This window comes from Myripristis murdjan, chromosome 1 (genome assembly GCF_902150065.1).
Source record: "Myripristis murdjan chromosome 1, fMyrMur1.1, whole genome shotgun sequence".
NCBI classification, from domain to species: Eukaryota; Metazoa; Chordata; class Actinopteri; order Holocentriformes; family Holocentridae; genus Myripristis; species Myripristis murdjan.
Window position 1 is genome coordinate 5151195 of NC_043980.1, and position 26747 is coordinate 5177941.

The 26747-nt window shown below is 41.9% G+C and overlaps 1 protein-coding gene across 2 annotated transcripts in view; it reads right to left on the minus strand.

The window, feature by feature from the left end:
- Positions 1-26747, minus strand: part of usp34 (ubiquitin specific peptidase 34) — a 115349-nt gene that overhangs the window by 78101 nt on the left and 10501 nt on the right. For both annotated transcript variants that reach the window (XM_030078030.1, XM_030078106.1), the window contains exons 2-7: positions 26203-26293; positions 20973-21552; positions 17647-17697; positions 10401-10550; positions 9213-9280; positions 361-553 (exon numbers count right to left, since the gene is read on the minus strand). In XM_030078030.1, the coding sequence (XP_029933890.1) occupies positions 361-553; positions 9213-9280; positions 10401-10550; positions 17647-17697; positions 20973-21552; positions 26203-26293 (1133 nt within the window). The remainder of the gene's footprint in view (positions 1-360; positions 554-9212; positions 9281-10400; positions 10551-17646; positions 17698-20972; positions 21553-26202; positions 26294-26747) is intronic.

Sequence of the window (26747 nt, forward strand, 5' to 3'; positions counted from 1 at the left end):
GAGCAGGTCCATGTCAGCCTCTCTGCCACTGAGCATAACAGCATTCTGTCTTATTAAAAACTTTTTTATGTACGGCTGCAACTAATAAGTACTTTAATAAGTCTTTTTTTTTTTTATTTATCGACTAATTATCTAGTCAATAAAAAGTCAATGATAGACGTCAATAAAATCTCAACAATAATGACAAACGCTCATGGGAAAAAACAGAGTTATCTTCCATCTACAAAATGATCTCATCAGTTTGGTTTCAGTGGAGAGTTTCAGTTTCCCATGATGCTCTGGATGCCGTTTCACAGCCTCTCCACCCCAGCAGGAGCACAGTTGTGGTGGAAAGTGTGCGTGGCGCTCGCTGTGACTCACCGTGATCTGGCTGAGTCCGGCCAGCCTCATGGTGAGCGTGGGCGACATGAAGTACTTGAAGGCCAGGTCCAGGCTCTCCTTGTCGAAGCACAGCGCGCTGTCCAGCGGCTCCTTCACCGTGCTCCACATCAGGTCGGCCATGTTGCGCGCCGCGCTCTGCCGCAGCTCCTGGTCCGACAGTTTGCACAGATACCTGCAACACAGCGGACGTGTTCACCTGCCGGCTCACCTGCAGGGGCTGGAGCGCTACCAAAACAAACCGGCTGGAGGAAAACTGCTGCAAACATCACAGCTACCAAACCCTTTAATTCAGCAGCAAACCTGAACTCATGTCTAGTTTTTTCCACCCTCTGTTTTCTAACAATGTCCTTTTCTAATTTTCTGTGAATACGTTTCTGTTAAATGTGCGTTTTATTGTATCTTGCTGTAATCAGTTTACGCTCTTCTTTTTTAAAAAAATTTAATCTCTTATTTTTACAAAAGCCCTTCTTGGGACGAGTGTTGTATATTAACACTACAGACACCATGATACTTGCACTGGACAGCTGATTCAGTTTGTCTGTGTAGATCTGTATCGGTCCCAATTATATAAACCATAAAAAATAAATTAATTAATAATTCAGTATTATTGTTTCGGTCGCCATCACACGGCAGTTATGAAAGGGTCAGCGGCAAAACTTATCACGACACTTGGACAGCCAATTTCAGAGCGTGCTGCTGGTTACTAGGCAACAAGTGAGTCAAACATTACCCTGGGATGCCACTCTAAACGTTGCTGGTATGATATCAGTCCCATCTTATTAGATTATAACCCCTTGTATAAACCGCAACTGTATCAGATGCATTTTTTACATGCAAGTCACACACAGACAGATTCACTCTCATTTTGATCTATGCAGCCGTCTGCTTCGGCTCCACGAGGCTCACAGGTGGAACCGTGACCTGAAGAATTTTTTTTTTCTTCGAGTCTTTTTCCCTCAGTTTTATGTGCGTCTGTACAGTCTCGGCGTATCAGGCTCGAAGCACGTCCAAAACACAGGTGACCTATGCTCAACACTGTACCTGAACGCCTCCTGTATAGACACCACTCACGCTATGTTTGTGTTCTGGACACGGGGTAACATTTCTGATCGGATGAGTTACGGAGGAGGTGACAGAGATGAGCGCAGCATTTCAGCCTTCAGCCTGTGTCACTGTATTCTGCTGAAAAACATGGTGGAACTAATGTGTCGCTCTCAGCTCTGCACATGATCGACCACACTGCTCCTGAACAATAAAACACGAAGAGAAACCACGCCGGCCGCTGCAACCGCCCCTGATGCTCCCCACACTGTGATCCCCAAACTACACAATGGGATTTTGGGATGCAGTGACACAAAATTCTGCTGTGTAAACTCATGCTAACAAGCAAACTTTGCATTAAAAAATGACAAAACAAGTCAACAAATGGTAGTGATGTCGCTCATGACTGGTGCAACTGTGACAGAGATTTTATTTTTGCATGTGCAACGTGTGGTTTTTGAGACGTCGCCGCGTGAAGTTTGGGGACTTTTTTTGGCCTGTTGGTTGCACTTTGTGGAAACTGGATGTCATTGTAAAAAAAACAACAAGTAATTCCCCTAAAGGTTCATGACGTTTGACCCGGCAGTGTCCGAGATACTGAGTGTGAAGCTCAGGGTGATGTTGGCCTGGTGGTGGCGCTGTGGTGGGACAATCAGGTTGATATTCAAAATGCTGAAAGCCCAGTGTCAAAATCCATAATTCCCTCAAGTTTCATCTAAAACAGACCAGCAGAGGCTCAGAGATCCCACAGGACAGATGGAGCTCGACCCATAGTCCCTTCGTTATAGACGGTGCTTATGAGTACCATATTGACATCAACTGGCAAGAACAACTTCTACCAATCAAAATAATCTCTGTGCAGTTTTCAGAGTTTGCCTCCACCTGCTCTCAGGGTCACTTTGTGGACAGAAGCTGTGTGAAAACGCCGAGACGAGAGCAGATTTGGTGTTTTAGATAGAAGAGCTATAGGAAGCAAGACTTTCCGGTCCCACGGCCCAAAATGACCATCATCTATCTGCGGGAGCTGATAGGGCTGTTGACACGAATAACTGGACGATTACTTCAGCAGCTGCTCAGACTTTCAAAAGCTCATTTTCCAGACTGTACTTTGCTTGTGAGTCAGCAGAGTAAACAGGGAGGGGCAGAGAGGAAGCAAAACAGAAGTCAAGACATAAACTGGTGAACCAGACGGGGTAAATACGGGCAGAGGAAGGATCATTTTTCAAACTGGGGATGCATAAACAATCGTGCTGTTGTCAGGTCTGAAGACGGATATCAGCATCAGACTGTTTCTTCAAAAGTAAACTCGGATGCCAAGAAACATCGAGCATCATGAATCAAACCAGACCGAGAGGAAAGTTCCAAACAGACAAAAGGTTTTTCAGTTTTTGGCTGTTGTTAAAAACAGGGTTCATCCACTTTTTACCAAGGGTTTTCAATGATTTTTCCATAACCTCTACATACATCTTTGCTGAACTTCCATGACTAAAAGGAACTATATTTTAGCGATGGGGCCAAGTAAACGAATGCTCATTATATAACCACCTACACGATAAGTAAAATGCTAATCCCATCACTAGCAGTTGGTGGGATGCAAAATGGCAGCACAGGGGTCATCGTTTTTTTTTGTAAGATTTTGTTTATTTGTGAAACAGCCAAGAATTCGTTTTACTAGCCATACAAAAATAGATTAACAAGCACAACTTTTTATTGGTTCTATGAATAAAGGAATTTCCAAATTTCACGGCCCAACAGTTTTTGAAACAAGAACTCGATTTTTATCTAACAGAGTAATCGACTCTTGAATTACTCAACATTACCGTTCCTACTACACTTTCAAACAGCCACTAGAAAGGTGTTTTAAAACTAGGTACATTGTTAAAGTTGGTCTATATTTCGAATACTCTAAATGAGCCTCTCTAGAACATGCATCGAGATGTTTTTTATTTTTTACATTTTCTGATTCTAGTCCAAGCAGAAACATACTTTATGAATGCTTTAATCAAAAATATTGAGATTATTTACTCAGAGGTAACATAAGATGCTTTCAACTTTCTTCACTGGACTGAGACAAATTCATGAATGAACACGAAAGCACAGAGTTATTGTTATTTTTTTGTTTAGTAGGTCAATCAATCTCTGACAGAGTTGACGCTGCTTTAGTCAGATTTTACAAGCTTTCTAGATGTTTTTTTTTTCTTTTTCTTTTTAAGAAAATTATCCCAATAACTAATTTCTGGGTCTGGATATTGTGTTTTCCTATTCAGTGACCTTTCACTCCGTCATGCTCCAGACCCACAAGCTGACTTTCATCGAGTTGCAGACCACCAGTTGAGGTGATTTTGCCCCGGATCTAAATGTTTTTTTTGTGTTATGTTTTTTGCTTTAAACACTGAATTGTATATATTTGGGCTGTGACAATATATATCTTGTGTGACGGTAGAAAAACATCCATCATTCCACGGGGACCTTGGGAAGCCGCTCAAGGACCCACTGCTTTAAAAACCACTTAGCCAGGCCGTACCACTGCATAAATGGATATTATTGAATGTGATATGAAACACTGCAGCTCATGGACGGATGGTGTGTCTGCAATACTACATGTGCAGTCCCATGAGCATCAAGCCTCACTGCTGTTTCCCCCCTTAACCCACACACCTTTTTTGTCCAAAAACCAAACTTGCCAAACATTTCCCAACTTTCCTGGCTCTTCTCAAATTCATTTTAATCACATCAGTTCCTCGGCCCTGCGTAGGCGTCGGGTTACACTCAGATATCTGATCAACGGCCGGGTGCTGCTGACTCATGCAGCGTTGAGTGTGAGCTGGGACGCTGCGCCGGGCTTTCACGCGGTTTGTGATGAGTCGGGGGACTACAGATGCTGCTGAGGGGTTTGATGTTTTCGCTGATCAAAGGAGATTTAGAAGGGATTTTAAGGACAAGCAACTACAAAGACCGGAGCTGGGCTGAATCCCAAAACACCATACGATCCACTTTGAGGGGGGAAAAATTACCAGTTACCTGAAATTCATTACTGAACATTTTAAAATATGGATGATTCAGTGGTTTAGACCCAAACTTGAAATAACCAAGAACCAAAATCCGTTTTCATTTCAAATGCCTAACAACCATCCTGTCAGTGTGTGCGTGTGAGTCTCTGTGTGTGTGTGTGTGTAACCTTCCACAGTGAGATGTCTAATTTTGGAAGTAAATGTCATCATTTTACCGGGGCTGTATCCTCATTCTCAGTAATAAGGAACAAGAAACGGCACCAGAGACGTTTAACGAGGATAAGGTTGCAGTGTAATGGGTCTGCTTGCTCGGTGCTCGCCAAATTGGTCTGTGGCAAATATCGTCTAGATGTTTGGAGAAGTCAGCGAAATGCAAAAGAAACTGGCAGAGCTTTAACGAAGCAGGGGGAGGAGATGTTTTTAGCTTGTTATCTTGCTCCTGCTGTGTATACATGTATAAGATCCAATATAACATCCACGGGTCGTAAATCACTTAAATTTTAAATGCATTTTTAAAAACACTTGCAGAGCTTTTCTATTAGTCCCTATACAAAACACCAGACGTGTCTCAGATGAATTGGGGGGTTCGAATGCTGCTAGAATCAATTTATTCTCCATTCCCTTGCTGACGACTTCCCTTCCCTTCTCGTGACCGGACGCGTAAGAGTTTCATCACATCACGCGGCAGAGAAGTTCAACTGGGCTGAACTCTGGGTGTCAAGGTGCTGAATGGGATGAGCTGCAGTGAAATGTCACTCAGATGCAGCAGCAGCCATTAGAAATAATGGGCTTTAAAGTGCAGGGGTGGAGTTATTGCATCCCGTGTGAAAGCCACTTAATGCATCGCAATGAACAGGGAAGCTTCTTGAATGACAGCGCTAAAACTGAAACAAAAAAAAAAAAAAAAAGGAAACATGATGTAGATCCTGAAAATAACGCCAGTTTGGAACTCAAGGTGCTCTAAAAATATAGACATTATTACTATTTATCTGCATTTATTTTCTGTGCATTTATTATTTGGTTTACTGTGCTATGGAGAAGCAGCGACACACTGAGACGGGTGTCAGAGAAGATTAAACGCTGAAGACAAGGCACTGCATCTGCAGCCGTCTGCCTTGTTAATGTGAACACGATACACAGCAGTATTTTGCCCATCATGTAAATTCATCCATTTGCTTCACATTCACCAATCATTGCCATTGTCATATACTGCATATATATATAAATCATTATGCAAAACCTCTGTTTATTTTGTACTGAATATTTGTTATACTTTCACATCAAAATCACTGTTATTTTGCAATCCCTGATAATGTAATGATTAGTCTCCCAATTCTTTGTTTTAGTGTTTAAACTATTAGCTGCATATGCAGAAATAACCTTTTGTAATATTTGTAGTTTTGCTCTTTTTTGTTAAAATGCTATTTTTCTTTGTTGTTTCCTCTTGCTGCTGCAACATGATTTTCTCACAGGGATGATCTAAATTTGTTATCATCTAATGTTATCCAAATGAGAGCTTTCATGAAAATGTATGTGCTGTGTGATTTGAGTCACTGCACACTTGAAACGATGCTGAAAAGATGTTGTAGGCTCATACGTTATGACTGAACAGAAGCTCTATATCGTTCCACATGTGACAAAGATGCATGTTTAACAGATTTCACAGACTAAATCAAAGTACGGTGTAGATTTGACTTCAGAGCCTCACTGAATCATAATTATTATTCGACAATTCGCATCTCATATTCTGACAAGTCACTGCCGAGTGTCACAGCGAGGCAGCCGAGCATCAGCCCGCCTGCGTCACATGACCAGCTCTGCCTGCTCTCAGGGTCATGTGAGGAGAGGCTCACTGGAGCCCCGGCAACTGTTGCCATGGTGAGGAAAGCTCTTCCTAGCAACAAACGCGTGGCACGTTGGTATTTGGGGGAGAGAGCGCGAGCGAGCGAGCAAGACAGAGACAGAGAGAGAGAGAGGGAGAGAGAGAGAGAGAGAGACAGAGAGAGAGAGAGAGAGAGAGAGAGAGAGAGAGAGAGAGAGAGCGCTCTCAGACAAATCATCAAGTCTGGTTCCCTCGCCTCGCTTGGCAGCAATATCAAATCCATCAAATCCAAATCATCAGAGCAGAGCAGACACACCTGAGAGGCTGCACTCAAAATGTGGACTTCAACAGTCCTGCAAAGCATTCAAAAGGTGCACCAAGTCATACAGCACAAAATAACTATAATATATGTATCAATGAGGGTTGATGAGATTGCTGAATATCTGTGGCTTAACGATTTTTGGCTTTCAAAACTCACTTTCTGGTCCGACCTCTGTTAGATTTTATATGAAAACTCCCCAGCAGTCCTCTGGGTACATTTCTGCCAAGCCGACTTGGACAGAGGAGCGCTTGGATGCCGTGCGGATCGGGAGGCAAGGTGTTCGACAAAATGGCAGCTGTTCATTTAAATCCAAGCTGGATATCAGACAGGCCTGCGGCAATGTCTGGTAGCTCTCACTGAAACCGAAAATCTCCTCTGCAGCTCTAATTTTTGTCACCTAGCGATGTCTGAAAATAACAACAGCTGAGCGGGGGAGTGTCTGTGATACAGGTCAGGCAGGAAACAAACTCCACCAACTCTGCCTTCACAACAGTACAAACCTCCAAATGACGGTCAGAGGTGGAAAATAACTTCCTGCAGTCCTGTACTTCACTCTGCATTTCAGACGGAAATCTTGTACTTTCTACTGCACTGCATTTAACAGACGCCTGGAGTTACGCCTTGATTCCACTGGGCGCGGCTCTATGACATTGCATCTGCAGCGTATGTTTTTTTTTTTTTTTTTTTCTCCGTCCTCGACACAGCTCCATACCCCACCGGTGGCCGGCTGACGAGCAGAGTGTGTTTTTTGCCTGCCTGATTTTGTTGATTTGCTCAGATTTTGTTTGATTTCTTTTATTTCTCCACTTCCAGCATGAACCTTTTTGTTGCCCACGGTGTCAAAAATCCTCTAACCGCTGACTTTTGGCGTGCTGGGACGGATTATGATGTAATGTTGATGTAGTGATGCAACACACGATCAAGAGAGTGCACAGGGTGTTTTATTTTGAAATTTGACCGAACTCCTGTCGTTCCTGCGTCTGATTTCCTACCTGGCTCGAGCTGCCCTGTGCAGCATGACGCGACTTCACTTAAAAAATAGACTAAGTGTGCGTTTCTTAGCGGGGCACTGCATCTCGGACGCCTCTGATATGCGCTGCGGCATGTCTGGTGGAATTAACAAACACCGTCTGAAGTGACCGCGATCAGCTCCAGCGGCCGCCTCGCAGCTTGGGTTACAAGTTAATTTGCAGGAGAGGCTTTTCCATGTCAAACATCAAACGTGCTGCACAGTTAGAGTGTAAACGGGCCAACAGGATGTCCAGCAGTTAGAGCTACAACATTAAAGCACTTCTTGCACGTTAATGCATCAATAATTTAACTCTGAGAGGAAACATTCTTCACAATGAGCGACTTCTTCTTTTCACACTCAGCTACATTTTAGTGAGAATAGTGCAGGACTTTTAATTTTAGTGGCATGTGTGTTAATCCTGGTATTGCTACTTTTTCTTAAGGATTTGACTAGTGCTGGGCGGTATACTGGTTCATACCGAATACCGGTGTTATTTTTTTTATGATATGAATTTTTCAGATACCCCAATACCGGTGTGTGTGTGTGTGTGTGTGTGTGTGTGTGTGTGTGTGTGTGTGTGTGTGTAGCGCACATAACGTTTGGAACAGCACGCGGAACGTAGTGCCACGGGACATCGTTGGAGGGGGGACTGTTTTTGCAGTTGCACTCACTAAGCAGTGGGGACTCAGAAAATGAAGCTGAAGAACTTTTCCCAAAAAGAGGAGCTGTGTCGGCTGTTCGGAAGTTCTTCGGCTTCAAAAAATCCGTCTGGCAAAGGCAAAGAAACTTTCCAGCTACAGCGGCGCACTGACATAGATTGTGCAACAAAGCAAAGAGTTGCCACTCCGCTCTATTTTCACTGGCTAACAGCAGCACACTGGCTTAGCTTGTCTATTCAGAGAAGAGGTATCACTTCGGCTTATTTTTCAATCTATGTTATCACATGCATACTACTGCTCATTGATTGGTAGCTGAATTGTTAGGTCTATTTCATAAGTAATTCACATTTTTAAAATAATAATAATATTTTAACATATTGTTAAATCAGTCAAATCAGTCTGCATATTAATGCAAGTGGCCTTAAATTTGCATAATAAAAAGGTTCTGTATTTTGACTGCAACTGTCATGCATTCTGATTCCTTCACTTCATTAGAATCATGAGTGCCACCTCTGTGCATCATTTTGTGTTGCCATGGAAACCTGTATTAATACTAGGGTGGACAACTTGGACATTAATGCCCAGTATTCATTCCTCATGACAGTAAAATAGGTCATTCTAAGTTAATTTACTGCAGTAATTCTTCTCTAAATCATTAGAAAATGTGGTTAACACCCAGTCGTGCATGAAAAAAGAAAATACCGTGATATACCGTGAAACCGCTGTAATTTTGAAAAATACCGTGATATACATTTTTGGTCATACCGCCCAGCACTAGATTTGACCACTTTCTCTTCCACCCATGATGGCTGGTCACCTGCCAGTGTGGCTGATACAGAAGACACATTTATTGTCTGAAATTTACAAGCATGTGTCTGGTAATTACCCGTCCCGCTCTTACTTTGAAAGAAATTACTGCCTCTGTAAATGCTCTGAGGTGTTTTCACTTTGGCGTCAAACTTACCGTATTACATAGGTGCGGAACGGTATGATGTGCTGCATGACGGCTGGGATGTGCAACCATATTCGGATCTGTGGGCAAAACCAAAAACATTATTAGGTTAACTGATGACATCACACAAAAAGCTGCAGAGAATCTGAACTGAAGGCTGTTAATCTCAATATAGACAATTTTATTTGTCAGATCAGTGGATGAATCCATCAGCAACACAGAGCAGATTTTATATGTGATCAAAAAAAAAAAAAACACACATCTTGTTTATTGTGGTCAGACACATCAAAGGCTGAAACACATTTATATTTATTAGGGAGCCGGATCTGATGTCCATGTGCAGAGGCCATAAAGGCTTACAAATCCCACAATGCACCAGCAACATTCAATGTTTTTTTTGGAACACAACAGGACCTCCGAATGAGGGCTGGCCAGCTGCCAAATTAGCTGGCAGGGGAGAGAGGCTGTGAAATGATACTCTGGCAAAACGGCAGGCCACACCAAGGTGCAGCCAGCAGGCAGGTAACTGGGAAACAACCTGAAGTAATACCTTCACCTCGACGTAAACCCAACACCCTGCAGGGGCTTGAAAAGTGCATGTTACTGGATATTACTGAAAATAATATTGACAGTGAAGTACACACAATTTGCATGCTTCAGTACATCATGTAAACTATGGTGATTTATGTGTTTTTTTTTTTTTTTTTTTTTTTTTTATTGCTCTACTGATGTCTCCGGTTTTCATGTCTTTTGACTCATGCATTTTTAATAACCATATGTTTGTAACCAAGGTTTTGTTATATAAATTAAGTCTTAGTTTCTTGAAAAAATGTGAAAAAATTAATAATACAGCAAATCCAAAGCTCTCTTATTTAAACATGTGAATTTGTAACACATGTCTTGGTTTATTTTTTCCACGTTGCCGGAGCTAGGCTAACGATTCCCATAGACTTCAGGTCTTTATGCTAAGCTAACAGAAAATGCTACCCATAGGAGCTGAATGACTGGACGTACAGAGGTGAAAATGGTATGGAACATCTTGCGTTAGTCTGGGTAGGTCGGAAAAGGGGGATTATGCCCAAAATGTTGGACTATTCCTTTAAGTCAGTAACTTTTCAGCAGCCACACTGCCCAAACTGCGGCTTCTCAAACGCCAGTCTGACTGTAATTAGTGTCAGCGTTTGGCTGGTTGGGACTCACGTTGGAGACGATGGTGATGAAGGCGTGGGCGATGGGGAAGGGCAGGCTCTCCGGGGTTCCCGACTCGAAGCACTCCTTCATCAGAGACAGGCCGTGCTTCCCGCAGAACAGGCAGACGTAGCGCAGCAGATGCAGCGGCACCTCCACGTCCTGGGAAACGGCACAAGACGGAGATTAGATCAACGGTGTTTTCACCGCGGGGCAGGTCTGACTAGGGCATCAGGCCAGAGACGCCGAGGACATTAAACTGTACATGGAAACCTGTGTTTGTGTTCACCATGATTAATGACTTTGTTAATCTGGAAGAAGGTCAAGTGATGGAACATCTGACACCTGAGGGCTGCATGTTCTTACGTTTTCTGAGTTTTTACTGATGCATTTTGTTCTCCGTCCAACACCACCACCTGGCCAAGTGTTCTGTGGATAATTCGATAAATGTCACAGCAGTGGTGAACGTTTCAGGACCTCAGCCTCCGTTCTCAGACGGAGGACAAAAGGCTACAAACTGTGTGAAGTCGAAGATGCAGACATCAGGCAAAACCCCTCCAGGAAAAAGAAGGTTATGAACAATTCAGAGTCAGATTTATTTACTCTAGGCCACACATTGTGGTATGGAGTACAAACATAAAACAAAACGAAATCTTTAAAGCAAAATAAGTCATTTAAAGAGGCAAAACATGACTCAAAAAGCACCTCGTTTACATACTACCCTTGGTTTATCTGCCTGTAATAATAATTTGAGTTTAAACGCAGACGGATGGTTGACAAAGTATTTTGGCAGCTACTTCCGTCTTTTCTCTTCAATGCTTGTGTTTTTACATTCAAACAAAACAGGATATTCATCCCCCAGACAGCTGTCACTACATAAATTACAAAAGCTTTTATTCCTTTCCAGACCTTTCCATCTTCCTGTTATTTTAGGAATTCGGTTATTCAAAAGTCGAAAATTACAAATAGCCTGGCCATACCTGCTTTTTTTCCCACAAGGTAGATACTTTTCAAAGTTAAAGTCCTCTTTACATTCACAATACAAACCACAAGATGAGCTTCATAATGCCACTTCTGCAAAAATTGATCTTTTAACCTCCGCTCGACTGCAATTTGATACGATCACACCTCTGATCGAACCAAAGGTCGGAGAAACCACATTCATCTAGGATTTATTGAACCAGTATCCTCCACGGTGATACACACATCCAGGAAACATACAAAATGAATTAACAATTACACAGTTCACGGCTGAGCTTAGTTCCCCTCCCTTTCAGCAAACGAGCCGCTGGCTGCTACGTTTTTGAGACAGCGGCATTTAAATCCCTCAGCTAGATACAGTTTGGTCTTTCAGGCTGTGTTCAAATTTTGTCCCTGCTGCACAATGTACACTGTCTGACTGGGAGCCTGGCAAATTAAAGCTAAAAAAAAAAAAAGAACATCTCCGTATCAAACTGGCTCCTAACTGGCTGCTGCACTGTCCCTGAACAAAACAGCAGCATCTAAACCGTTGGTCGCTCCGCTGCCTGGATCATTAAAAATCTGAACATTTAGGACCGATCGCACAATGTGAGGCAGTCTGACAAATAAGGCGGCGAATGGGGGGGTCAACATTCTGCTCCTCGTTATTAAATCCATAAATTTGCTTGTCTCTAGACTGAGGGTTTCACACACACCGCTTGTACACATGAACCAGCATTGAAAACGGGTGGCATGTTTCCATTAAACGAGTCTATCAATCGTTTCGGCTGGCAGGACAGATACACTGAGAATCAGCAAAGACCTGAATCCGTCGCCAGTGGATTTTTTTTTTTTTTTTTTTTTTGGATGGGGGATGGGGATGTTTTGGCCAATTTAAAGATTTTCAGAGTTCCCATTTTCAGTATTAAACTGTGGAGGTCCATCAAACATTTTCTGCTGACACAGTCCATGTTGCCAGGGATAAAAAAAAAAAACAAAAAAAAAAAACAATTACAGTGTTTCCCCAAAAATAGGTTAATTTGCGGCACAGCTGCCACAAAATAAAAACCTGGTTCATGTATAAATCCACAAATTTCTGTCTCTTGCTGTGCTAAAAGGAGGTGTGCATTACTTAATGTCCTCACAGAGACGACTGCGCTCTCAGCTATGAAAACAAAAGTTACTAATGATGTCTGTAAACAGCACCTGGACGCTTTTTCTTACAGTCTAACAGCAGCGCAGTGAAAAACTGTCCTGTTATCCTGTTTATAATTAGTTTTCCCTGGACATACTCACGTTACTCGAAGCAAAGACAATTAATTAACTCGTAGCCCATGACACGCTGTGATAGGATGCAAACGACAGTGGCAGACAAGGGGGGAATTTGAACGCTCAGCCCTATTGGTTGGTGGAAAACAACAACACGATCACGGCAGGTCGTTTGTTTTGGTTTAGCAGCCTCGATGGGCCCTGGTTTAGTTATGCTGTTGATTGTGTTAAAAGTTTACTGCAGCTGTGATAAGTGGATGTCCGCTCAGGGAAAAATCAGCCAGGCCGTCCATCCGTCTCCATCCGGCCTGTTTTCTGCTCGGCTCTGAAGCCACGGCCGCCGAGCTTAATGAAAACTTTATTACGGTGGGACGGTACGAGCCAGCGAGCCAGCAGATTATCCAGGGACGCCTTACTGTTCTCAGGGGGACAATGACTTCATCTGCAGGAAACCAGACCAAATTTAATAAAAAGCAAGAGCCTGGCGCGCAGCGGAGGAAAAACTCCTCAGTCTGCTGCTCTGTGGCGAAGCTGCTCGCCCATCACAGTTCATCTCCACGCTCACACACGCACACACACACACACACACACAAGCAATGCGTGCAAGCAGCTCACCATGCAAACCAAAAAAAAAAAACAACCTTGCATATGAGCCCGCCTCACGCACAAACACTGGAGTTTACTGCATGTGTGAGGATGTTCTGCAGACGCGATTTCATTCCTTAAACCTCGACTCTTTGAAATTTGCATGTCGGGACACACGAGCAGCATCAGGACCAGAGACCGCGGATCAGTCGCATCAGACCGCCGGCTAAAACTTGATCCTGCAGCATGAACGCGCTCCACACAGCCAAATTTTATGCACATTTGGCCTGACCAATTTCCCCCCCCAACGTGTTTTATTTGGTCCAGCCAAGTACGATGGGGCTCGAGTGGTGTGAAGCGATACAAGATCCACCAAAAGTGAAACCTGAGAGCAGCTCTGGCAACAACCAATGGGAGGTCGGATAAGGGGGAAGAGAAAGAAACAAACAGGAGAGAAGCACGGCCAACAACTCACAGTGACACAGTTTATACTTTATCTGTGAGATTCCCATTTCCCATTTGATCAGCTATTGATAGGTGGCTCATAATGACTGAATCAATGTAAGTTTGCCATTACAAATTAAATACTAGTGTCACTTCACAATACAGTTGTAATAAGGCTGGATGTTGGCAAGGAGCCCACGATGCAATAAGAATGATGAAACACTGCAAAACTCTATAAAACTGACTTATGATATATAAAAGAGCTGGTAAACTAAAATATGTCATTTACGTTGCAGGTGATTCAGCTTCATATCTACAAAACATATAAACTTCATGTTTCTGCTAATCTCCCAAAGCGAGCAGTGGGGTTTCAGAGCTGCCACATCACTCCTCCTCCCTTTCCTCCAGCCGCTGGTTTCCATTCATTCCACTACGATATGAACATGAACTTTCAGAGCCTTCACACTTTCTTCACTCCAGTTTTCCATCAGCCCAATAAAGTCCTCCACATGAGTTTTCCTAAAAGCAGCAGCACTGTTGGCTTTTCAGGACTTTTTCAAACTGGGGGCGGAGTGAAACGCTCCCTCCGCCAGGGAAAATAGTCCCTAAGTGGGGAAATGTTTTGCTTTCCACAGTCAATTCTCAGCTGTGTGGTTTCTGAATGTTGGGGACTTTCTTCACCGCAGAAGCAGAACATTATCAGGCGGCTGTTTCAACCTAAAATTAAGTTTAAAAAAAAAAAAAAAAAAAAAACACAAGGGATTTTGTGAAATCTTTAGTTCGCCCGCATGATTTGCAAAATGGTTTGCTGCCGTGTGAAACGTGGGGCAATTGTAGTAAATGGGTGAAACAATCAAAAATACTTTTATGGTCTTTAAAATGGTTTTTATTGTCATCACTGGGTGTAGAACAAGTGAGGATATGAGAATCTGGAGTCCTTTTTATCAAATAATATCCAGACAATATAGTTACCCTACAAGGGGAACTAAAGCCCATCCGGCTGTGCTGGAATGGATTAAAACTCTCACATTTTGCTGGGTGATGAAGACAAAACTCATACTCATACTCAATAAGAAAAGTTTTTAACTGAGTGTATCATCCCTTTAAAATACAACCTACCACATAACAACAAACATAGCAACAAAATGTACAATCTATGATAAACTGGGTGATATTCTGACTCCCATTCCAATTTATTATGATGGAATTAGCACAATGCACGTATCACGGTGCACTAAAATGTAGACGTTGTACCATCATATAAAATTAAGTGCACAAGTGATATTGAATTAGAGAAAAAATACTGTGATACTAAGCTGAATCAATTTTTTGCAAAGCTATGATAATTTGTAAAGTAAATGTAATCTGTAGTTTATGCACCATGAAAAATGTATTCTGTAACTGTACTGACAGTGAACCGTCCTGGACGATTTGGAAAATGCTTTTGACTGACAGCACAAATCGGGCAGTTTGTGATCAGCCATCTTCTAAACAATCCCCTAGCGTGACCCAGGCTTTACCCCAAAAGCAAAACCCAAACCCTAAAGTGCCAAAAAATGTCTTCACTTTGGAGGATTTTCCACCCGCTCAAGGACATTTGGTGCTTTTGTGCATAAAAGAAGAACAGATGCACACTCACCCCCATGTCTGATGTCCCAAAACACAACTCAGCTGTGCCCACAGTACAAAACAAACCCAAGCTGCACTGAGCCTATCGCAGCAACTTGACGCCTCACCTCAGATGACATTTATATTTGGATCTCGGCCCCGCGGTGTCACATTTCTGAGCTCGGGCTGACAGATCTGGGATAGCTGGTTAGCTCTAGTGGCAATATGAACTTCCACATCACTGAAAAGCAAATCTGATTTCAGATCAGCATTCATCTGCATTACATTTTCACCATTTAGCTGATGTTATCATTCAGATGAGCGCAACAGAATAAAACTTAGACGACTCAAACCGCTCACATTAAAGGCAGCGCCTCGCCTACAGTGTAGCATCAAAGAGCGTGAAAATTATGTGCAGAACTGATGATGAGATATTAACATGGAGATGGAATCAAAGGCAACGAACCAGAGGAGGAAATGCAGATCCTTTTCCACGAGGAAACACAACTCCTGCTGAAATGATTAGTCAATTAAAACCAACAAAATCAATGAATTATAATTTTGATGATCAAGTAATTGTTTCCTATTTCCCAAATAAAAATACCAGCCATTGTCTGATTCAAGCTTCATTAAGATGCTAAGACTGTCTTCCCTTACTCTGTTCATATCTTTATAAAATTAAAACCTTGAGTTTTTTTGGCTGCTGGTCAGACTGTGACAATTGAAGACCACACTTTGGACTCAAGTTACTGTCCATGAGACTGAAAAGAAACATTAGTTGCAGCCCTAAACACAACCCATCACGTGATATTTTAGAATAACAGAAGACGGCCCTGCAGTAGGAGCTGCTGTGCAAGAAAAAACTGCATTTCTTCAGTACAAAGGCAATGTGGCACTTTGTTTCTTTTTCCTCAGATGTATTCTTTTGTCTGCTCAATATTGCTGAAATTTATTCCAGCAAAGCACCCTGCAGCCCTGACGAGCAACCAAAAGCAAAGAGTGCATGGATGAAGGCCACGGCGGTCAGATGGAGATGTGGTGGATAAACATGAGTCCCTGCAGTGATCCTGCCATGAAGTACGAGCAGCGAGAAAAGGTCAAAGAGTTTCTCCTCTGACTGACGATGCTTGCCACGTATGAGCCCTAATCAAATGATCCATCCCCGCTGAAATCTGATGTCCTCATCTCCTGCAGAGACTCCCAACATGCCTCGGGCCTAAATCTGGTACCACCCCCCTCTCCTCCTCTGAATGCAGCACAGCTGTCGGGCTCTGGGCAGGGCACTTGTTCGTGCAGCTTCCCAATAAAACAGAAATAGTTTCAGGATGGAATAAATCACAGAGATATGACCGGCAGGAGAACAAGACGACAGGGATTCATTTTCCATTTACATTTTTGGCATTTAACAGATGATCATATCCAGAGCAACTAACAGCGAGCAGCGGCTTGCTCTTTCAGACTTGGACAGGACATGCAGCTGCTGCGGGGATCAAACCTGCATCATTTTAGTCACAGGACGGGTGGCCCAGTGCCCCGACTCTTCCCAAGGATGCAAAAAAACCTTGAATGTGACTTCAAGCAACTATTCAGGGCTCGCACATATTTTGGATAATGCACACATTTCCATTAACATTCCTTAAAGAATTATACTCATGCTTTTTAAGCGAGTGTCAGCTATTGTCCCACTGACAGACGTGGCCTAAAGATGGCCGTGTCTGTTGGTCAATCCGTACATCCGAGTCAACACTTTACTTTAAGGCAACATATCTCTAAATCTATTAGGTGGACTGCAATGAAATGTACTGAGTGCACGCTCCTCAGAGGATGAACCCTGTCAACTCTGGTGACCTCATGACCTTTCCCCTAGCCAGAGCTCTACAGGGTGAGTATTTCATTTGCTCCGAAAAATTGATATGTACAAACTGGAAAAATAAAGATTACAATCCACAATAATATTTTGTTACAAACGTTTCGCATTGATACAACGGGAGCACCTCAGGGGAGCATGAATGGGCTCCCCAGAGTGTGAACTTTTCCCTTAGTGCCACCCTCAGGCCAAATATTTCTGTTTTTTTTTTTGCTTATTTCATTTTGTACCAAGTAGAAATTTTTGTACTTCAAAAATGACAAATATTGAGAAAATATTAAAAAAATCCAATCACAAGCAGCATTCAATGTAAACTAGACAGTGGCCACAGTAAATAGCTTATGACACTTATTCTGTTGACAAGAGGGAAAAAAAATCAGCAGGATTTGTCAGGGAAGGAGCGACTGGTACAACACTGGTACAAAAACGTGAAGCAGATCCAAAGTGACAGTCTCACTGATTGGCTGGTGTGTTTCTGACATAGAGCGGTGAAAAAAAACAGTAAATTTAAAAGAGAGTGCTTACGTTCATGTCGCAGAAGGAGCCGAGGATATTGCTTTCATGAGCAGATATGTCCTGGAAAAAAGAGACAGAGAAACAAGAGTTTAAAAGGTGAATCGTTTCAAGACGTTGCAGTGGTAGGAAACTCGTGCTGTAATAGTTGTAAATAGATTTTACACAGCTTTTTTCAACACTGAGGTCTAATTTCCCCATGAACACATTATGAACTGCAGATCACTATTTCGCTCAAAGCATGTTATACCGTTAAAAGAGGAAAACTGATTATACCTCAATCACTTTTATTCTAAACTAAAAGGTAAAAGTTTAAGGGTGTTCAATGAATGTACAGTGCGTTTATAAATGTATTTATCAAGTTTCTGTCAGTTCACGTATACATACTGATGTAAAAATATAAAATAGTGTCGTCCACTACTTGTGGTGGTGCGGTGCTCTGCTGGTAACAGGCACATTGGTAGTCGGGGATTACTTTCAACTAAAGCTGCACGATTAATCGCAATAAAAGTCACACTCTTGATTCATACATCTATCTATGTGAATCAGTGTTCTTTCATTTCCCTTCCTCACTCACAGCGCTCTGCTGTCAGTCCTTGATCCCACAGTAACCCGACACGGCACGTGGAGAACAAGACGAAAGGAGGCGATCAGAAACTCAGCCAGACTACTCAGAGGAATCAGAGCCAGAGAGTTTTCAAGCAAAAGAAAACAGAAAGAGCGACACTGAGGAGAATCCCTGTGGCGAGGGCGAGAGTGATGATGTGCTAACACACACAAAAAGAGCACATTCCAGTTTCCAGTGTGGGTCATAATTTGCTGGCGTAATTGCATAACTTGCTAATTTTTTACTTCAGCATCTAAGAGTGCGATCAATATTTTTGTTGAAAAAGTACAAATTCTGTGAGAGAATCGTGATCTCAATTCGTAGACAGAAAAATTAGGATTCAAATTTTAGCAAGAATCGTGCAGCCCTACTTTAAACCACGGAGCGGAAATATTTTCACAGCTAAGTGCAGGCTGCTGTTTGCAATACGAGTGTTTGAAAGAGTGACAGCCACTCAGCTAATAACAACACCATTACAATCTAAATTTAGAGTATTTTAATAGTATTGTTAGAATCATGAACTTGGAAACAAACCATTTAAAGGAGAACAAGTTTACACAGACAGTAGGCGAGCTCACATGAAGTCTGCCACAAACATCACAGGATGCTCATATCATGTTGTTTCGCTCTGTTGTGTTATTTTTGTATGTTACTTGAATCCCAAATACTCCCGGCAATGCAAATTTACCACCGGGTAATAAAAAAGAGATCTTGACCTTGAACATGCACTAACAAAAGGTTTGAGAAACAACAACACAAGAGTTATTACTGAATTTATTGCAGCAGACACACAGCCCATCATGGCAGTGGAAAATGTGGTTGTGGATGTTTAATTGAGTATTTGGAGCGACTCGGACGCTGCTGTACAACAATGTATGCAAACAGCTTCTGGACTGTTTGAAATATGTGACTGCCTTTTACTCTCATTAAAGTCATTTGCAGTTTAAACATCCGCCATAACTCACTGCCGAGCTACACCACCGACAGGACTGACGTGAGCTTTACAAAGTGCAGTGTTGAAAAATTAATGCTTCACTTGCAAAAATATCAAGGCGGTAGTCGTATCAGAAGATACTTGAAATGTAATCTCTCTGATCTGTATCAGAGCCAAACGCTGGTCTGTTTTCTGGCCTGGTGACGAGCTGTGTGTTCGCTCTGCTCTGTTCTTCCTGGGAGTGCATGAAATGAGGATAACATGTAATATGTGATCATGTTCAATATCGCCATAACAATTTGAGTTATGAGTGTTTTTATGTCTCTGGTTCAGTTTATTGCTATAGCAGACCCAGACAATAAAGAGCCTGCGCCTACCAAAACAAAATAAATTAAAAGAAAATAAAAGTAAAACAACTTTCCATAAGCTGGGACTTCTCAGAACCACCGAGTTCTTTTTGTTTCGATTTCCACTATATGAAGAATCACCTGTGGAGCGTACGAAGTGCGTCATAATAAAACACCACAGGTATGTTGCCTACACACACGAGCATGCACCTTTTTGTTTGTCCAACTTGCATTTTTACATTGTTTGGCCAGTTGTTTTCACAGTTTATTGTTTGGCGCTGCCACACGTTTACAGAGATGTCCATACAAGCGACAGCTTCCTAAAGCTTCCTGAACCTCAGGCTTTAGTATCTCCTCCTGAGCAGAGCTGAATTCAGGCTCCAGGAACTTCACACCTGGAAGTTTCACCGGCAGTGGAAATGTTTCCAGAACCTGTGAAGTGGCCTTCACAGCACCAAGGTTACTATAGTTAACTAAAACTAAACTAAAAACTAAAACTAGATGTGAAATGACGTTTCAGTTACCTGAAATAAAAATAAAAACCAGACTTTGAAAACACAGGCATGAGGAGGCGTTGGTGCTGATGTTTACTGAGACTGGGAGTCAACTGCCTTCGCAAAGCATTGGCTTTGGATTGGAACTCCTTTTTTGAACTTCAATCTTGTCCCTGATGATACCCACATATTATTAACTAAAACTGAAACAAGTAAAAACTCAACTAAAACTACACATTTTGAAACAATGAAAACTAAACTGAAACCACCAAACCCACTCTGGAAACAAACTGAAACTTAACTCAATTGAGAGCAAAAAATAAAAACCATTGTAAAAATACTAAACTATAATACATCTGCATGGCAGTGTGCCTATACGGATATGCTGCAGAATGGTGTAGAGGTGTAGAGATGTGCGATACTGTCACAGGCAAAACAAGACATGGTGCTCTCGTTTTGGGACTGTGTGCACTGTGAAGCTTCAACTTTAAGTTTGTGTGATATGTTAACATCCACAGACTACAGTGCTCTGTGTTATGGATGAAGTTACTAAGCAACTGCCAGCTGGTACTGAGAAAATAAATGCTGACAGGGTGATGAAAAGAGTCATTTCCTGTGTGCTGGTAGTTTAAAATATATACATGCTTTATGACCCATTTCTGTGTAAGAGGGCCAGGCACACCTCGCGTAAAAACATATAAATAGACGACTGGTCTATTTTCATGTTTGTAGAGCGGATCTCCACGGTGCTCTCACGCCTAGTGCAGTCAGTTTCATTGATTATAGTCCAAGTGCAGTGCTGCAGCATCCACTCAACATATCTTACATGTTCAATGTGGCCACGGCGTTACCGCTGAAAAGGGCTGTTTCTGAAGTCCTTTGCAATATGTTTATGTCGGACACTCGTGTTGTAATGACATTAAATGACCCGCTGAGAGAGCAGCCATGGTCCTTACCTCTATGGTGGGGTGTGTGTTGTGTTTATAGGCGGTGTAGAGGGGAAACTGGATCTGGAAGATCTTGGCAGCACACAGCAGCAGCTTCTCCCTCTCCTCTGTGCTCCAGGAGCTGAAGGGGTCCTGGGTGTCCACACCACTAGCTTTACTGCAGCTGCCTGCTCCGGCTCCAGCGTCGCCGCCCACAGATCCACCGGCGCCCTCCCCGGGCCCCAGTGCTTCTGCCTGGGCCTGACCCTGCTGGCTCGGCCCCTGAGCCTGGGCCTGGCTCTGGGCCTTGTTCTGGTTCAGGTCGGGCGCGTCGGCGTCCTCTTCGGCTGAGTCCCTCTCCACGTTGACGGGCTCGTCCTCCCCAGGTGAGGACGGCTGGGGGAGGGGCCCGGGGGCGGCCCTGCCCCCGCTCCAGTCGGATCCCGCGCCCTCGGCCCCGGCCGCATCCCCCGTGTGGCTGTGGGCGCGGAGGGTGCAGAGGCGGTCCCTCAGGCTGCTGATCTGCGCGATGACCAAGTTAATGAGGGCGTAGACCAGCTGGTTAAAGACCTCCAGGTGTTTGTACTCCTTGAAGCAGCAGAGACATTGTCTGGGGACACAGAGGAGGGGACAACAAGACTTTTAAAAAGGAAGTAAGATCACTTTTATCGTCCCTAAGCACAAAATGACCACCCGAGGATTTACAGGGCTGTTGATCAATATCAGTGACTCAACAATTATTCTTCCAGCTGATTTCTGGCTTTCCAAACTCCTTTTTCAGTCTCGAGTGTTTTGGAACAAACTGTCTCCATCCATTGGAATTTAAAGACACACCCATGCTGTTTTTTTTGTCTGGAGGTTGGGCAGTTTATTTTTTTAATGATAAAAGATGGAAGTGATAAAAAAAAACACAAGTGATAAAATGCAGTGATAAAATGCCCAGAGGAGGAAACACTATGCCAAATGATTTTATCTACCCAGCATTAAGTGCAGGTGGCCTGTCCCAGTTAAGACAAATATCAGACAGATATGTGATGAGGAAAAGTTGTATCAGCACAGATTTCCAATTTCATAAGAAACCCCTTTGAGTGTACTATAAATTTATACATCTGAAATATGCAAAATAAATTCCTGTGAACCTGTCAAAAGCCGTCATCTGAACTGAAGCTGCTGACAGATAATATCTTGTGTCATTATTCCAAATCTACTATGCAAAAGAAAAAAAAAAAAGAAATATGTGATTGAACAATATGAATGAAGAGAATATTACAAATGCAATGTTGAAAATCTTAAAAGAGCAAGAGAATAAGCGCCTTCACATCAGACCATGAAGACACGGACACACCCGTATCCAATTTAATAAGAAACTGATGTCGGCCCAATATCAGTAAATTGATTATGGGTCTATCCCTAAATCATTTAGATAATATTCCTTTTAGCCAGAAGACACTTTTATTATGATGATAGAGGTACATTTTTTATGTTATACTGTTAAGTAACTTATACTTTCACATGTCAGTAATATGTACATTTTTTCCCCATTTTGAAAGTAACATAACGGTCTTTCAATTTTGAATTACAGATTGGAAATCCGAAAGCCAAGAGCTTTGGTTCCTATGACTTCAGTTCAAGTGATATAAGGAAGCAAAAATGTACGAAAACATTTGCCTTTTGCTGTTTAAAAGTCACAACTGAATCAATATAAGAGCATTTAGTCACTACTGAAGCAAATAAAGCTGCACGTTTATTTGTTGATCACCCATGAAGTAAAATTCAGAATTTCTTCTTGTTGGCCTTCACTTTCCCCGAGCTGCCACAAGTTCAAAATTTACAAGGTGGAATTTCCGAGTTTGAGTTGAAACGAACGCAACATGGCAGCATCAGACTGTCCTCTGAAACTATTTACAGCAGCCAAGGAGGCTTGATTCAATCAAAACCCGTACTGCTGTTCCCTCAGTGAACCTCAACTTTGTTTAAAAATAACATCATCTTCTTCCAACCGCTTTCACAATGACTTGCACATGGCTTTTTTTTTTTTGTGTCAGTACAGATATGAAGTTCACACGCTGACACACAAAAAAAATAAGAGAAAAAAAAAAAAACATGGCACACAGCTTTTCATCAAAAAAAAAAAAAAATCTCTCCATCAACCAAATTGTTTCTGAGTGGAAATGTTTTTGACAGCCATGGGAATAAAAAAAAAAAAAAAAAGACACAGGCGTGAGCTTCAAAGCACATGAGGAGAAAGTTAAATAAGGAAAGACAAATTTCTTGTCTTGTGATGAAAGGAAAAGGGTGAGTATGAGTGTGTAAGGATGTGTGTGTGTGTGTCTGAGTATGTATGTATGTATGTGTATATGTGTGGTGTTGTGTCACCTAATCCACCACTTCAGGTAAATGTCAGCAGCAGCTTCCAATTATTTGCTAAAAACAATGTCAGCATTATACTCTTTAAAAAAAATTCTAGCAGGCTCCATGAAGCAATGCCTCTTAGTGATTTTAACAAATGACTCAGCACATTTTGGATGAGAAACCCCTCGGCGTGAAGGTCGAAGCTTCAAGGCTCCTTCACCCACACAAACACATTCCTGCCGGATGAATTAGCATAAACTGAAAACAAACAGCCAAACTAAATGGAAAACATCGTTACTCAGGAGCTCCCGGTTCTGTGCTGCACCGCCGCCGTCCGATTAGAGAGCGGGCCGCACTTAGAAAGCACAGATCTTGTTCCCACTTGGAGAAAAAAACAAAAAACAAATTTGATTCTATCTTTTTTTTCCCATCAGATGAAAGGTAAGCTGAGCATGTCCTCTTTTATTCAAGTGTAAGATTGACCACAGTGAAGGCAAAATCACTCCAATCAATCTTCAGTGCCTTGCAAGGTTATTATCATTAATAAAAACTAATGAAATAACAAGAACTAAGATGTGAAAAGACAATTTTGCTAACAATAAAAATGAAAACTATAACTAACTCAAACTGCATTGTGCGTTCCCAAAACTAGCTAAAATAAACAAAAATTAAAGACAGTGGCTTTATTTTTTGTCTTTGTCAGTTTATTTGGCTGTTCATCTGTCCTCTGTGAATACATTTTTTAAAACAGTTTGATGTTTTGTTGAGTTTTATGACTCAGTACTTTTTAACCTTTTTGAATCTCGTCCCTGACATGTAGCAAATATTACAAAAAACGACTAAAACTAACACTGAATCTGATAAAAACTAAACTAAAACTAAGCATTTTCAAAAAATAAAAACGAAACTAGCAAACTCGCTTTAAAAACAAAACTGAAAATTGAAAGCAAAAGTGTCAAAATGAAATTAATATGAAAACTAATGTAAAACATAACCTTGGTGCCTTGCTCAAAGGCACGTTAACATTGTGTGCTACAGCCTGGGAATGTGACTCATTCACCTTCCCTGTTAAAGATTTTCCCTGTTGGTAATGAGCCAAGATGCGTTCAGGGTAACAGTATTTGTAGGATACGTAAAACTGCAACTGATGATTATTTTTACTGTCAATTAATCAAAACAAAGTCTTTGCTCTGATGATGGCCTGCAGCTGAAAGTTCAGCAAAATAAAGTGCGGTGTATTGCTTGATAACCTACAAAAACAAATAACTGTCTGTCATAATCGATTCATTTTCGTGTAACTAAATGATCAGCGAGCCTCTTCAGCACTACAGATGACTTTATCTCCTGTATTTTGGCTGTGACATTGTGTGAAAATGTGACAGTGTGTATTTAAAAAAGCGATGCTGAATTCTGACAATCCAACCAGGACAGGTTGTGCTATCATGTCCCGCCTTCCGGCCTCGTTCACTCCTCCAGGGTGTTAGTAAGATTTCTAAAACACAAAGGCCTCACTACGAGGGCTCTGACGGTATGTTTACCTCCTGATTTGATAGTATCATGACACTTGAGTGCAAATTCGATATGTACTGCGATTCTTAAGTACAGTTGTCCCTCGCTATAACGCGGTTCACCTTTCGCGGCCTCGCAGTTTCACAGCTTTCTTTTGTGCAATTTTGCATGCTTTTTTTTTTTTTTTACTGGACGTATCTTTCTACGAGGGTTTGAACTTTGAGAGTGTTTAAACAAGAGAGAAAAGTGAGAAAATGTTTATGCCTGTCTGAGAAAAGTGTATAAAGTGTGTAGTGAGGGGTTTTACAGCCTTAAAACATCTAGAATAATTGTAAAAAATAAAGCTGACTACTTCGCGGATTTTGCCTATTGCGGGTTATTTTTAGAACGTAACTCCCGCGATAAACGAGGGGCCACTGTATTGCCATTCGATACTACGACTTATTGCAATTTTTCCCCATTCCTCCTTACTCACACACCCTGATCAGCTTTGGAGAGCCGCTAATTTCGTGAAATACAGCAGCCAACAAATCAGCTCGCCTTCCGTGATGAGCTTCTGTGAGCAAACTCAGACCGGTAGACAAAATTCAATTTTCAAATTTCAGTCAAATGTAAAAAAAAAAAAAAAAAAGAAAAACTGGAGTCCAGCTGCCCATCATGCCAAACAACCAAACGTATTATCTTAAATTAAAGCTGTGTGAGGTGAACACACCCCTGGCTCCCTGTCCTCCTCTGTGGATGCTGCAGTCTTGTTTTGTTTTTAGCACGGTCCTGCTCGCTAGCAGCATCAGCCAGAGTGACACACAGATTTACACTCCGCTAAGAGATGTGTGGAAGATGCTTATAGTTCTCTCAGAATAAAAACACGATGCAGCAGGAGTTTACTTTCTGGGAATATATAAAAAAAAAAAACTTGAACAAACCTTAAATAAAAACTGAAAAACAGAAATAAAGCGCATCTTGACTCAGAATGCAGCGCACGTTCACTGCACCACACTTTGATAAGCAAATTTCAATCAACTGACAAATTTTGGTTGAATTTAGCGCCGGAACAATTAGCTGATTAACCAATTAGTCAATCAAGAGAGAATCAGTTGATTATAATTTTGATCACTGATGAATAGCTTTAGTTATTTATAAAGTAAAAATGCCAAACATCGCTTAATTGCAGCTTCATTAAGATGCTAAGATTGCCTTCATTTTCTCCGTTCATATATTTATAAAATTAATAATTTGGGCTTTTTTTCAGGCCAGACTCGGGAAGCAAGTTGACTCTGGTCACTTCCCATGAGACTCTGGCTTTATTTTATACTTTTCTCACTGCACAATTAATTGGGAAAAATAGCTGATAAATGAGCGGATAATGAAAATGATCATTAGTGGAGGACGGGGCTCTGACCTCTGAGTCCAGGAGCTGATGTAGCCCAGCACTCGCAGAGCATGTTCCTTCTTCAGCTGGAAGCCGCCTTCGCTGCTGTCTGCATCCGATACTGAGGAGAAAACACACACGCACACACACACACAGTTAACACAGTGCACAGTGCATTTTAATAAGTCATGTTATACTTTATTTATCCAGTGAAGGCTGAGTGAGCTCTGCCCTGTTTCATATTCAGTCTCATAAAAACCACACCTGAAAGCTGCCAAGCGTAAAAATAAAGTGTGTGAATACTGGCACAAAACAAAAGATGATCAATCTAAAAATACTGCTATCAGCTTTCAGAGAACTGTATTAGTCAAACCTTCGGCTGAGAAATCATTCAACATCATTACGACCTTTCACTTCAACCGCAAATAGGATGAGACTGTCACCGGCAATTCTGCTGTCTGCGTTTATGGTACGGAAATTTAAAAAACTGACAAAACGAGGCATGAAACATTTTGAGGAATATTTCCAAGGAGCTTTCTTTGACATCAAACCTCAAACTGGGTATTTAATGTGAC